The sequence below is a fragment of the Protopterus annectens genome, chromosome 10.part0 (genome assembly GCF_019279795.1).
Source record: "Protopterus annectens isolate FY-2018-M chromosome 10.part0, PAN1.0, whole genome shotgun sequence".
Classification (NCBI taxonomy): domain Eukaryota; kingdom Metazoa; phylum Chordata; order Ceratodontiformes; family Protopteridae; genus Protopterus; species Protopterus annectens.
Window position 1 is genome coordinate 692890803 of NC_056744.1, and position 15069 is coordinate 692905871.

At 37.9% G+C, this 15069-nt stretch overlaps 1 protein-coding gene across 2 annotated transcripts in view; it reads right to left on the bottom strand.

Moving 5' to 3' along the window:
- Positions 1-6115: 6115 nt before the first annotated feature.
- The window catches only part of LOC122813283, a 350783-nt gene continuing 341829 nt past the window's right edge, over positions 6116-15069 (bottom strand). For both annotated transcript variants that reach the window (XM_044085528.1, XM_044085527.1), the window contains 2 exons: positions 11831-12029; positions 6116-6787 (listed from right to left, as the gene is read on the bottom strand). In XM_044085528.1, the coding sequence (XP_043941463.1) occupies positions 6324-6787; positions 11831-12029 (663 nt within the window). In that variant the 3' untranslated portion in view covers positions 6116-6323. The remainder of the gene's footprint in view (positions 6788-11830; positions 12030-15069) is intronic.

Here is a 15069-nt window from a genome sequence, read left to right on the forward strand (position 1 = left end):
TAGCCTAAGGTGGGTTTAAAGCATATCTCACAACTTCTTAACTACACAGTGCTAGATGATTTGATACTTATATTTGTTAGATAGGACTGTACACAGAGATTGTTACATTTCAGGGGAAAGGAGAAGCACAGCATTAGGTGGGTATGCTACATAATTATACATAAAGAATGTGTCAGTAAAACATGCACCAATGTAACAAAGTACAGTTGTGTCCATTTACTATAAATGTATATGGTGTCTTTACTGTTGCATTAATAACTTCTTAGGATATCTTGCTGTGAAAGCCGTTGGTTGGCTCGAACAAAAGAAATTTGTTCCACTCTCCTGGCCTGACAGACAGACACCCTTCCCTGCGACAGAAAGACATTTAGGTATAACAGCCATCAGCCAGTGTTATTTTCTCAAGTCTTTCTTATCCTCATGGGACTGCAACGCCACTCTCCTATTATTAGGTCAGGATCACAACCCACTCTTACTGTTCCAAGCACGATAATGGCAAATAGATCTGAAAAAGAGACCTAAAGGAAAGGGACAGAAGGGAACATACCTCAAACCAGGGTCAAGACAAAGGGAAGGTTGGAGGGAAAGGATACTACAATGGTGAAGCTACTCGAACATCTACGTTTATGGTAAACACAATTGTACTATGTTCACTGTGCTTCACTATAGCAGTAATAACGTCTTGGAAAGATTCCCAGCTATAAGAAGGGTGGCTGAAGGATGGATATCAAGCAGAAGACAGGAGCCTCTACAGGACTCAACCCAGTTCTGACTCTAGAGGCAAAGGCTAAGTTGTAGTGCTCTGAAAAAGTGTGGACTGAGGAGCAGTTGAGCACTTCCATATCTTGGGTGGACACCCCTACGATAAAAGTAAAAGTGGTAGCTGTGGCCCTTGTGTAATGAATCCGAACATACTCCAGCAATTGTTTGCCATGATGCTCATAACAAAATGAAATGCAGTAAGAGATCCACTTAGAAATTTACTTTTTGTTAACACAATTTGTTTGGGCCAAAGTCTACAAAATGTCGATCAGACTTTCTGAAATTTTTTGTTTTATCCAAGTAAACCCAATCTGTCTGTGAACATTCAAGGAGTGCAAAGCTCTTTCTCCTTTACTCTGTGGGTTTGGTAAAAAGGCAGGAAAGTTGGACTGCTTGATTTACAAACAGCTCTGTTACCACTTTGGGCATGAAGGTGTGGTTAGTTCTCAGTGAGACTGTCTGGGTATAATCTGAGAAAGAGTTCTTTACACACTAATTCTTGTAGATCAGATTCTCCTAGCTGAAGTGATGGCATCTATGAAGGTTGTTTTCCATAAGAAATGAGGAAGCAACAGGCTCAAAGTGGGATAAGGTGAGTTTCTGTAATACAAAACTGAGATCTCAAGAGGATGCAGGGACCCTCCTGGGTGGCCTTAAGTGGATAATGCCTTTGAGAAATTGTTTTATCACAGACTGGGAAAACAAAGGGGTTTGCAATGGCAGAACAGCAGAGATGGCAAAGAGTAAGAGGGTTTCAAAGTGGATGGGGCAGACCAAATAAATTAGTTACTTTTCACATCGAGTGACTGGTCAGGATGAGTGGGTACAGGCAATTAAGAAAGCACTAAAAGGTGTATATTAACAACATCACACCCGATGAAGGGCAAGGCACAAGATATAGCTGGGTATTTTCACCATCCCAGAAATTACATTGTTTTGCAATAACTTATAATGTGACGTGACTTATTGCTATCATACAATATCCAGTTTAATGGTTGCAACAGAGTATTTTTCTCATTTTCAGTTTATTTTTTATCAACTACTAATAACACAACTCCTTTTAGATCTATCAGTACAGTGCTTAAAAGAATTAGTGCCACACTGGGCATTCTCTCTCCTGACATAAAAAAGTTCCCCCTGTCTTTGGGACTTCGGTTTGTCGCAGGTAAGCCATACAGGTGTCAGGGATGTCAGAATGGAAGATCAAGGAGGAGCTTAAGAGCATGGGTAATGAAAGAGAGTTGTGGCATTTCTCATTATCATCAAGGAAGAAACCAAACTGAAATTGGACTGCCTGGAAAAAGAAATGACACAGGAAGTGAGAAACATTAAGGAACAAAAACACATTACTGAAAGGTATAAACATGGGAAAGAAAATGAGACCTGATACAGTGCAATATTTAAGTACTGAAGAAAGCCAAACTGATCAAATAATGTAGCTTCAAAAATATTTGAAGAGAAATACAGGCTAAGACATCTGGATATAGGACATTTCACAATAAAAAATACAAATACAGAACTGGAATTTAACTGAAAGCAAGAAGTTTAAAAAAGTGGAAATTAAGACATGGTAGACCTCTACACAGTGAAGGATTTAGTGTAAAAATTCTGGCAGCCAATATTGCAAAATACTGGGCCAATAAGTCCCCAGATGGAGGAGCAGCAGATGTATCTGAAGAAAATATGTCACAGGACAAGGTTATAGAACATTCTGTAGGAGAAACTTGTGAAAGTCCAGTTATAATTTCACAGGAGGGGGAAGAGCAGGAAACAGAGAGCAAAGAGGGTGCTGTCAGTCCAGAACTAAAGACTGGTAAAACAAATGAACACAATAACTGGGACTGTTAACATGAGTAGAGTACTTTGTGTGATATAACTGAAAGAAATAAGATATATTACTGTGCAATTAAACTAATAACAGATAAAGTGTATCACAAAATACAAAGGAACAAATGAAATGAAGGGAACAAGTAGAATGCCGCCACAGAAGTATTGAACAGAGACAATTATAAGGCAACTAAGACAAGAAGTATCACTATTAGAAGATTACATTAAATGAAAGATAATCAACATTTTAGAAAGACAAATGTGGAAAAAGCAACACAAGCATTAAAACAGACCAAGATTTATCACACACAATTTCCAATAATCAACTAAAAATATCAGCACAAGCAGAACTTATAAGGTATACAGATAAATACATAAAAATACAAAACAAGCAATTCAATGATGACACATATAGGTTTTATAAATAACTGGGGCACAAAAATGCAATAGAAACATCACCAAAATAGAAAACATAGGGATATTTTGGAGAAAATTTAAGACCCTGTTGAAAATTACACATTTGCCATGCTGAATGGATAAAAGAGTTAAAAGAAACATTAAGAAGTTCTAATATAGAGGATATGAAATGGGAAGAAGTAACAGCCAGAAAAACTGGGACAAAATTATTAATGGAAAACTGTGGGAGTTGGCACGGTGGTGCAGCGGTTTGTGTTGTCGCCTCATGGCAAGAGGCTCTCCTGTTTGATTCTTGGCTGGGGTGCCTTCTGCGTGGAGTCTGCATGTCCTCCCTGTGGTCACATGGGTTTCCTCTGGGTGCTCCGGTTTCCCCTCACATTCCTAAGACATGTAGTAGGTAGATTGGACACTCTAAATTGGATGTAGGTGAGTGTGTGTGCGCGCGCGCGAGTGAGTAGTACAAATGAACTACTGGGTCAGGGCTATCCACCCGGTGGTGTAAACCTTGGCTCGAGATGATTGTTATTGCTGAAGTGATGCCCTGATCCCATGTGCAAAACGGGAAAAGGGGTTGAGGATGAATGGATGGATTAATGGAAAACTGTGGGTCCAGATATAGTATCTAACCTCTGGCTAAAGGTTAACATCTTTACATAAAATATTTAGCCACGAGGAAAAAATATTTATATGCATATTCTGAACAGACACCAACTTAGTTAACAATAGGAAAAAATATACTCCTCCTCAAGAGTGAACCTGCAATCCATCCTAAGACCTATACACCAACAACTTGCCTCCTGGCAGTATATAAATTAGCTGTCTAGGAAAAAAAATCAATCCTAGTAATAAAAAATATGTAACATCATATGGAACAAAGGATAACCTATTGTTAAACAAAGATATAATAAACAGCTGTAAAAGGGGAAAAATCTAAGTGTGGCAAGGACAGATTACTAAAAATAAAAAATTAATCAATATCCCACATTAATGGCTTATGGAATGCTTACAAATGCACATGATACACCCTATATTTATCAATTTCATTGCACTAACTACAAAAACAATAGCAAACCACTCTGTAGCTGAGGCATGATAAAAAATGCAATCACCACCCCAGGTATAAAAATTCAAAGTGGAGTATTCCAAGGTAATTCTTTGTCATCCTTGCTGTTTTGTCTTGCCGTTAACCCATTAAGCTTTTCACTTCTGAGTCTAGGCTATGGTTACAGCCTAACTTTCAGAGACCAACCTTTTCAAATACATCTCACCCATAACTTAAATTATCCACAAAAACTATAGTTCATCAGATGAGGATCTGAAAGCACAACTACTGATAGCTAATACTTTCTCAGATTATATACAATGATATTTGGTCTTGATAAATTTGCAAAAGCAACATTTATAAAAGGGAAGTTGCTGCACCAAGAAAATACCAACCTGAGACAGGAATGTGATATAAAGTAACTTGAACAGGAGGAATTGTAAGCATATTTGGGAACACATAAAGGTCCAGCAATAAAACATAAATAAGTGAGAACAAAGCTTATTAAGGAATACTTCAGAAGAATAAAGCTAATACTGAAATTTGCCTTGATATTTAGGATTAAAGTCAAGGCTATAAATCAACTTGCTGTTCCTATTCTAACTTACAGTTATACAGTGACTCATTGACCAGAAACAGCACTGATTAGTTGGACAAGAAAATAAGAAAATATGCTTCAAGCATATCAAATGATATATGAAAAATGGTGCATAACATGATTATATATCCTTTATTCTGAAGGAGGTATGGGCCACCTCAAAACTGAACTGCATACATAGTCACTGACCTCAGACCGAAACACAGTAAAAGTTCTACAGCATAAAGGGAAGAAGTCTAAGGTGATATATTTGCTTAGTCTGGCAGAAGCATTCTGGAAAGGAGTGAAAATAAAAATCAAACTAGAAGTACACAAGAATCAGACAGCAACTGACAGCACAAAAAAAAAAAGAAATACAAAGAAAAGAACTAGAAAAAAGGAAGGGAAATTTGAAAACCCCAGAGATGTAGTGACCAGGATGCAATAAAGAAATAGCTAAGGAGATGTGAATTTAAACCAAAAGATGAAAGGCTACTAATGCCTGCCCGAGATAGTGCACTACATACACAATGGTTTACAAAGTCTATAGAAGAATTGGGATGAACAGACACACTTTCTGTGAAACAGGACTGGAAAAACGTTGAGTTGCACATTTCATTATTGGTTACAATAGAAACATGGCTTAGGGTCTGTACACTGAAAGGTATAATAATGTGGTAAGAATGTTGTAAAGGGGATTGTGTCAAGACTGTAAAACAAAATAAAGCTTTGAAGAACTTGAAACATGAACCATAGAACATTACTGACAATGATGAAGTTTGAAATCACATGGGATCACCCAGTACCAACGATTATTAAAATATATGAAAAAAAAAACTGATCTAGTAGTCCAAGGAAAAAAAAAAAGACAAAAGTAGCATTACTTTTTGAAATTGCTACACCTAGTGATTATAGAGATTCAAAGTTATAAAATACAGATCTGCAAGTGGAAATTACTGTAGTGTGGAATCAAGAAAACTAGATGGTTCCAACAGTAGTAGGAGCAAGAGGAAAAAAAAGAATTTGCAACCACGCTTAAATACACTATCAATACATGTAATCCTGTATGAACTGCAGAAGGAGGCAATGCTGGGTATAGTGCAAGTGCCCAGAAGAGCACTCTTGGCTAAAATCAAAGACTGAAACAATACTAATTTTATGAACTCTAACTGCACCATGACTTAGGAATGGGGTCCATTCCTGTCCTGGTATAAGAGACCCAAAACATTTCAGAAATTGAAAAATAAGACACTTTAAAATACAACCACAAAAACAAGAATGTGTATTCATACTTGACTTAAATTAATATGGATTACAATAATTTGATTGCATGATTTATTAAAATTCAATCCTTTTATGAGAGTCCACAATAAGCCGATTTCCTCAATGCAGGGCTCTCCTTACTACAACATGCAAAAAGATAGAATTAGAAAAAAGTATTACTTTCTTCAGACTGTACTGTGACATACAACTTTTCCAAGTGAAAAAATCAGAGCATGCCTTGTAACAGATATCATACTTTATTATAGTTGACACAGCAAAGCACATGCTACAACCATGAAATCTAGCACCAGTAGACTCAAACTATGTTTCATAACTTTCAGAAGGAAATGAACATACCTAAATATTACACTGTCAAATTACTTGTTTTTAAATGGGCTTCTTATAAATAATGAAACTGTGCAGGAATTTCAGTTATTAATCTGCATCTTCTTCTTCTTCAGAAGAATAACATTCTAGACCCAAAATGTTTTGGCCTGTTTGTTTTAAGTAAGAAAATTGCTTATTTTGGACTTCAGGTATTGTGGAAGATTCTGTTGCTGTCCTGTTAGAAAAATGTTGAAGATTTGGAAGCTTCGATAAAAGAACTTCTGTCATTTTGTCAGCTGGGCCTACTGAAGCAGTGTTAGGAGTTGCATGCGTGAGCGTGACATATGTTGGTGGCATCCGTTCATGGTTAAAAGATAAAGGCTGATCCTGAACATCAGGGTCTAAATTACAAAAACTGTATACTGCAGCTGAATTCATGGTTTCTGGTTTTAGATGCTGATCATGTTTAATATCCCTGTCTCCATAATCCTCTCCTTCTGAACTTAGCTCAGCCTCTCTGGACTCAGCAGACAAGACTGGTGTGTGTATCAACTTCATAGAGCTGACTTTCTCTGAAATGAAATAAAGATGATACATTAAACATCCCTTGTTTTATTACTACCTCAGACAAACAGTCAATAAAACTAAAAACTGTAAAAGGTAAAAAAATGTATTTCTACCTAGAAAAGAAAGCAACACTATTATATTGATTAACAATATGTTTGCATGCATTTTCAATTCACATGTATTAAAAGTTCTCAGGTTACCATACAGGCTGAATCTACTAGCTGTAAATGAAACTGGTATAGTCAATAAAATTATATTTGATTCTTATATCCCCTAGATACAGACTGCAATTCCTAGCATGAGAGCTTTACCTCTACAGTGACTCACGAAAGCAGTTAAACATAACTTAAGAAGCTAAATTTACAAACATAAGATTGCACTCAAAAATACCAGAAAGTCATTACCAGGCATTTTTTTTTAACTGAAAAGTATATTCATTTTACAATGACAGGCTATACAAGTGAAACCTTATGCTTAATATCATTGAAAATGCATCATTCTTCCCTTGCAACTCAGATTTAGTCAGTCTTCGAGTTTCTGTCCTTGTAATGCTTTCAAATGTACAAATGTAAGGCAGCAACTCCCAGGAAATGTACTAATAAAAGCAGCTTCTACAGAACCCTTCTCCCCCAATGGAAAGCTAAATATAAATAAAGATAGTCTATTTAACTGCAATTATTAGTTGTAAAGGTTTTTGATAACAGTCAACGTCTGTGTACAAGTACACTGATGTCATCATAGCGTGTATTATGCCATACGAATGCCATTAAAATGTGTACTAAGGTGACTTGTACAACAGCTACAGAGCTTAGAAAGGACTTTTTACACAAAAAATAACAGCTTGATAAAGGGATTTGCATTTGGGACAATCATGCATATATAGAGGTTTAATACAGTCTCTAGGTGATCTCGCACCCTCAATCACACAACTTTTTGGTTGGAAGGTTATTACCCTAACTGAACTGCTATTATGTGACCCTTTTCAGTCATGACTAGATAATGTAGCCAGATCTCACACAATCTGTCATATACTTGTAAACAGTAAATGTTGACAGTTTTTTTTGTTAGCCAAACAGCAGTAAAACTATTAATGGTATGAAACAATTTATGTCAATACTAACTATCCATCTCCTAGAATAATACTGTCTCATACACTCCCACCAGAGGTCCAAATCTCTACGTTAAGGGAAGGACACAAAAGCAACCAGAGGAAAAAAAAAAGTAGCATAGAAAAAAATGAGCCATAATGATCCTCTGTGGACTTTCTTCTACTTTCTGCTGATATTACTGATTGTTGCTTGTATTTTCTGCCATTTAATCTGTAATTACTTTCTTATACAGTAATGCTACAACATGTACTACAGTGACCATGTCAAGCACAGCCAATTGGATGCATAAGGGCTGCTTAGGTACTCCATCTGCTTCTTTTTATAATTCCAGATATTTAAACCAAATTTCTCTGACAGAACAAGTCATCCATTTATTTGTCTTCACTGTTTTTCATTTTTTTTGTTATTAATTAATTAAAATAATATTTTTCTTATTTTCTTAAACATAAAATATACAGGATCTTAGAATCATTTATCACTTGCTTACATTTTAGAAGATTTTATAATTAACCTGTACCCATGTCGTAAGAACACTCATCCATCTACCTACTTAACTGAATAAACTTCTTAAAACTTCAACAAGTAAAGCGTCTTCATTCCTTTCACAGGGAGGGCATCAGAGAGAGTGCGAGTCTCCTAGATCTGCTTGCTTAAGTGATTTTATCTGGACTAATCATTTATACTTTGTTTTTTTCAAATCATACCAGTGGGTCTGAAAATAACTGGCTTATGTTAAAGACTGAGATAAAGTACTGTCTACAGCAACTGCATTTCAATGAGGCAAAACTTTTAGTGTAGCAATCTGCTTTACACACAGATTACCACAACTTACACCCTTCACCAGATGCCACTATCAAAGGCTGCAGAGCTACTTAGAACTCATTCTGAAAAGGTTATAACATGTCATTTCCCATCCATACATACAGGCACTCACTCTCAGTAGTAATCATTTCCAACTGAAAGAGGTAAGTAACTTACAGTGAGAGAACTCATGTGAGAGAATTCCTCTCTAACGTGAAAAGCTACAGTTCACAACAGGCCTTCTATCAAAATTCATAAAACTGGTATAGTACCAACCTGTCAAATCTCTGACTATCCTATACACAGGCGTTAACAAAGAAGGTATCCTATTTACCTGTGGAAGAAAGTGCATATTGTACTTTTCCATAAAGGACAGTATTGTCAGCTCAGGCCAAGAATTACAGGGTTCTCTGCCATCATAAATGCAGCAACAAAATTCCTAAAACACACTGACAACCAACAATAATGTTCTAAGCAACTCAACATAGTTTTAGGAAGGATTTTTCAGTGAGTATTGCACTGTTCATAGTTGCTGATTACATCTGGGACAAACTATAGACCCTGTCAATTGTAGACTCCTGATGGGGTGATTTGTGTATGTTTTTCCATGCTGTTAAGGCTCCAATCCTCATTTCATACACCTCCACAAAACAAAAATCTCCACAAACACTAGAACTAAAGGACTGAATCTCAAACATCAAATAAAGACATGCTGGAGGAACAAATGTATTACTTGCTGCTTCCCCAATCTCTGGAATACTTTTGTGCTAGATGTAAAATATAGTGAAACCGTTGCTTCCTATACAGTAAATCTTGACAATTGAATGGATGAACATAAGTTCATCCCAGGTCGGACTTGTAGAGATACCCAGTGAGGGTGGGTATTGTAAAATACAGTTACTGTCCACACACTGATTCTGCCTTGTAAACTCTATTTGAACCTATGAAAACTGTTTTGTCATATCAGGGCTGCTTTTGGTTCTAGCCAGCGACTTGCACATGTTCAGCCATAATGAGCTTGTACAAATGTTAGCTACTCCTGAACTCAGGGATACTACTCTTAGCTAGTTAAAACTTAAGGGTGACAAAGGTGTCCCAAGGTTCAATCCTTGAATCTTGGCTCCTAAGCCTTTATGTTAACTTATACCAAACTACTCTTGGGATTTCACAGTTAATAGGAAACCAAAAGACAAAATCTTATGTTTCAAGGAAAATCACTACGTGGCTAAAAAGAAATACCAACACCTGTTCTCTCACTCTATCAAGATAAGTACTGGTGAAAGTACTTCATGCTACCAAAATTAAGTACATGTAGTCTTATTTATGAGACCTTTTCCCTTGAATAAAAGTAATGAAAAACATGCAAACAGCTACTTGGGACCCTTTCTAGAGGGCTCCACATCCAAATTTATAACTTCAGAGATCATTTCTAAGTTTTTTTTGTATCCTCTATACAGCCCTAATCACATGACCAAACTGGAACTAATACACAGTACGTACTTCTTCTAAATGTATCCAAAATTCTTTGCCTAGATCCCATCTCTGTGACATACTTGTGTTTCTAAACTGGCTGTTATTTAGGTATAAACTTGATCACAACCTGCTGTATTATGCCTGCTAATGCATACACCCAATGCTTTCCCCACCGCCTCATGATTTCACAGAGTGGTACAGCTCATCTAAAAACCCCAGGTTGGCAAGCTCTCGCCTTATAAAGAAGGTCTGAAGTATCATCTCCTGTGGAAACACACTATTCAGGTCATACTTGGAATCAATTCTCTCTGTCTTACACACACACACACACACACACACACACACACACACACACACACACACACACACACACACACACACGAGTTAAGGACACCAGCAACTTATATACAATTCAAAAAACACTTCTTACCACTTTACGGAGCAAATGGAATGCAACTGTAAATGTGATGCTACTAAGAAGAAATACTTTACCCTGCCCTGTAGCTAATTATCACCAATAATCAATAAAGTGGACCTCTATAGACTTTGTCCATAACATAAATATTGCTAGGTGTATCTGAATCTAACTTCTCAAGCTCCTGTACGCTCAATGTGTGTACTACTATTTTTTTTCTTAGAGATCTCATAAACTGCTGAGCTGTTTCAATGATGTTATTAACTTTATTTTATTATTTTATGTCCTGCCCTTCCTGAAAGTACATGTAATTATGTGAATGTATTTTTGTGAAAACTGTTCTCACCAAGCCTCCAATGACAATGGGCCTCAAGCAAGTAGACAACTCAGTAATAAACACACAAACAAGTACAACATTTACAGTGTTGTTCTTCGCCTCAGCATCACATCATAAAGCATGTTTAGATTCAACAGTTATAAATTTGTTGCAATGCTATATATTTTAAACTATAAACAGACACTACTGCAACACTCAAAAAATGATAATGTATGAATGACTAGCCCTCTGATCCTGAAGAGTGGTAGAACATTTTGCAAAGCTGGCTATCACAGCCACATTCTGGGCATTTCCTGTTACAGGAAAAACTGGCAACATACACATTAACAGGCATCACTACTGCAAATAAATATTCAAGGAAGGAAGGCAAATCGAGACCACAAAACAGCTAATATGTATCAGCCAAACAGCAGATAAATTTAAATCTTCCTAGTTTATATTGTTTCTTCCATCAGGAAGCAAGACAGTCTCCGAGGGAATGCAGAGGACAAGAAAGGAGAAAATGTCTGGAAGAAGTAGACAGATGCAAATGCCTGAGAAAAGAAAAAAAAACAATGCTGTGATATGACATTCTTCTTTAGAAGTTTCCAGATTTTTTGTTTTTCTTGTCTCCTTTGAGGAAAATTATGTGTACTGAAATGGATCCATACTCCCTACAAATAACTACCAAACAGGGGAAGACCATGCATGTTCATGGGAAAAAACAAAGGAAAACTGCCCTGACAACTACAATTAACAAATAGAAAAACAAAGCAAACAATGGAAAATACCAAACAAAATGGTTCAGACTCTTAGTAATGACGTTTCAGCCTAGTTTCTCACAGTAGTTTACTGTGAAATTAGGAATCTTGATTTGCTATAAACAAAGGTAAAGTAATTGTCCAAAGATATTCTTAGACAATGTTGTTGCTACCTGATTCATTATGTGCTTTCATAGTCTGTACTGTTTGCCTCTTCCTGGTGTAACCACGAGGTTTCCATGGATGCTCTTTGTATAAAGGATCCAGCTGTCGAAGCTTCCAAAGATAACGTCTGTATTCCTTCCTCAGCTTTTCAATATACACCTGAAATTCCTGTATTTTTCTTTCTGAGTAGTGTAAAAGCTGGGATTGCTGAAAGGAAAAAAAGTGCACTTCATAAAATAATCACAGTGCAAACCTGATTTAGCCATTCGTTTACAATACATTTTTACTAGTTTATTTTCTTCAGCTTTTTATTTTGTTAGCTGTTTTAATGCTCATCAGAAAGAAATATTATTTTTGAAACAATCCAGAAGAATACTGTCATTTTAGTTACACCTAATCCCACTAGTATGTAGATGGAGTGTGCTAGATTAAAACCTAGCATAAGAATACTACTCACAGTCTCATTTTCAGCTTGTCTTTATTAGCTGTAGTTAAGTTAAAGCTTGTTTGTTTCATTTAACTGTTGAGGCTGCCCACTCAAGTGTGCTAGCCTGTGCATTTAATATACTGTTGTTTTTCTGCATTTTCCTGTTGCCTTCTTGAAGAAAAAAAAATATCCTTGTTTCCCGCCTTTCCCTGACTAGAATAGTCCCCTATACAGGCTTTGCTGTATTCTGGACTTTGGGATAGTTCCTGTGTTGCCCATTACCTTACTTGGATAGAAGGAAGTTTCTTTGCTCACCAGTGGGAGTGGGGAGCCTTGAGCAGCCTATATGTCCCTGAAGGAATGACCTCAGCACAAGAATCTTGTAGTAATTGGCCGTTTTGGGCCATTTCTAGGTCTTTGAAGTTCCCTGCTTAAAAATCCGCCTGTGAGCGTTTTTTTCGCTTATACTACTCAGCAACAGCTCCTCGTGGTCCTGCAGAGAGGTGCTAGCAGCAGGGAATTGAAAAAAGCAACTACTTTCAAGATATAAGTATACTTTTGCTGTTTCTACCTGTGCGACCTTCCTTTCTTGCTGAAAACAAAGTTAAACTGCTAATTTAACTGTATTTAGCGTTTTTATTACCTGCACTTAAGTTAAAGCTTATTTGTTTAATTTAACTGTTGAGGCTGCCCACTCAAGTGTGCTAGCCTGTGCATTTAATATACTGTTGTTTTTCTGCATTTTCCTGTTGCCTTCTTGAAAAAAAAAATCCTTGTTTCCCGCCTTTCCCTGACTAGAATAATCCCCTATACAGGCTTTGCTGTATTCTGGACTTGGGGATAGTTCCTGTGTTGCCCATTACCTTACTTGGATAGAAGGAATTTTCTTTGCTCACCAGTGGGAGTGGGGAGCCTTGAACAGCCTATCTGTCCCAGAAGGAGTGACCTCAGCACAAGAATCTTGTAGTAATTGGCCGGTTTGGGCCATTTCTAGCTCTTTGAATTTCCCTGATTAAAAATCTGCTTTAGCGCGGAGTTGCCCATAGAGCAGCATCGGGCAGCGCCGGTTAATCTAGTTTAAACTATTTCTGGCTCCGCAAAGTCTACTCTTCAGTTTTTCCCTTAGAACTGCTCTACTTTCAATCTAAACAGTCTTCTAAAAAGCCCAGCACTTACTCATAAAGCATTTATACACAGGTAAAGCACTCAAACAAAAAAGAAAGCACTACATCCACCTACAATCCCCTTGAATACCCATTACCCTACAGGTCCTTTCTGACTCAGTTACACAGCAATCCCTTACACTATTCTAGCATGTCAAAGGGTCAATTACTGGCGTCCTCTCCAGTTAAGCTGGTGAATCTGGGAATCTTGAGGCAATGTTACAACTGCCTCATGTACACAGACAACCCTCTCCTCCTCCCAACAAATACAAATATATGTGAGAGATGCGACTATATAGTCAAACTGGAGGCTGAGCTCTCTCGACTCAGTACTGGCAAAACCAGTCAGGAGGAGAAGGTAACCACACTCACCACAAACCCAGTCTCACATAGACCTATCACAACTGCAAACCAAACACATAAACACACAAAAACATACTCGGAGGCTCTAATTAAAAATCTACCAAATCAACAGAGGCCTCCAAAGCAGACATCCAAGCTACCACTACCTCAAAACACAGCACATGCAACACATATTTCACAAAGTCAGTGTGCCAAACAGTCACAGCCCTTAAGGCCAAACAACATGCCTGATACACTTGTAATAGGTGACTCCATAGTCAGACACACTGACATCCCACTCACCAGACTGAACAAGGAAAAGGTTACAGTAAGCTGTCTGTCGGGCGCTAGAATCCGCCACATAACACAAGCACTCAGGTCAGTCCAAAGCAAGTACAAATATGACTCAGTAATTGTCCATGCCAGTGTGAATGACCTGAGACGTACCTCCCTGGTCTACATGAAAAGAGACATAGAGGAGCTCTCTGATTATGTAGCCCAGGCCGGTATGACCCTGACCCTGAGCAGCATCTTACCCTCACCAAGAATGATGCCACAGTACAAAGACAAAATGATCAGCTTTAACAACTGGCTCAATTACTGGTGTCATTCTAAGGGGATCCAATGTTTGTCTGCTTGGGATGACATGCTTGACAAGCCACACTGCTTCGCAAGGGACGGCTTGCACCTGTCACCCCTGGGCTTCCGGATATTGGCCAAGGCTCTTGCCACCCTCATAGTGCCTTTTTTAGGCAAGGCTTAAAAGACAAACCCACCTCCCTAGAAAGCACAAGTGGAAAAAAACTAAGGGTAATGCTGCTCAATGCAAGAAGTCTAAACCTCAAGATGCACGCTCTCGAAGCCCTCCTCAGTATGGAGAACATTGATGTCTGTGCAGTGACTGAAACCTGGTTCAAGGCTCCTGACAGCACCCCAGCACTACCAGGTTATACCTCATATCATGCTTTTCCGCCTCAAAACTTGGACCGAACCACAAAAGGAGGGGGAGTATCCATATTCATCAAAGATACACACACCTCCAGGTTAGTGGCAACGCACAAAGCATCGGAGACCATCCAGGTGCAACTAACCATAGGCAAAACTGCCCTACAGTTTTTGTAGCATGCTACAGACCACCCTCTCAAACTCACGAACCCCACTCAGCCTTCCTGAAGACACTGGAGAGTATGAATGTCTCTCCAAATACCATCATATTGGGAGACTTCAACTACCCAAACATAGACTGGGAGCATTACTCAAGCCCCAACACCCTAGCCCAAAGGTTCCTAGAATTCATAAACTCAAAAGCGATGGA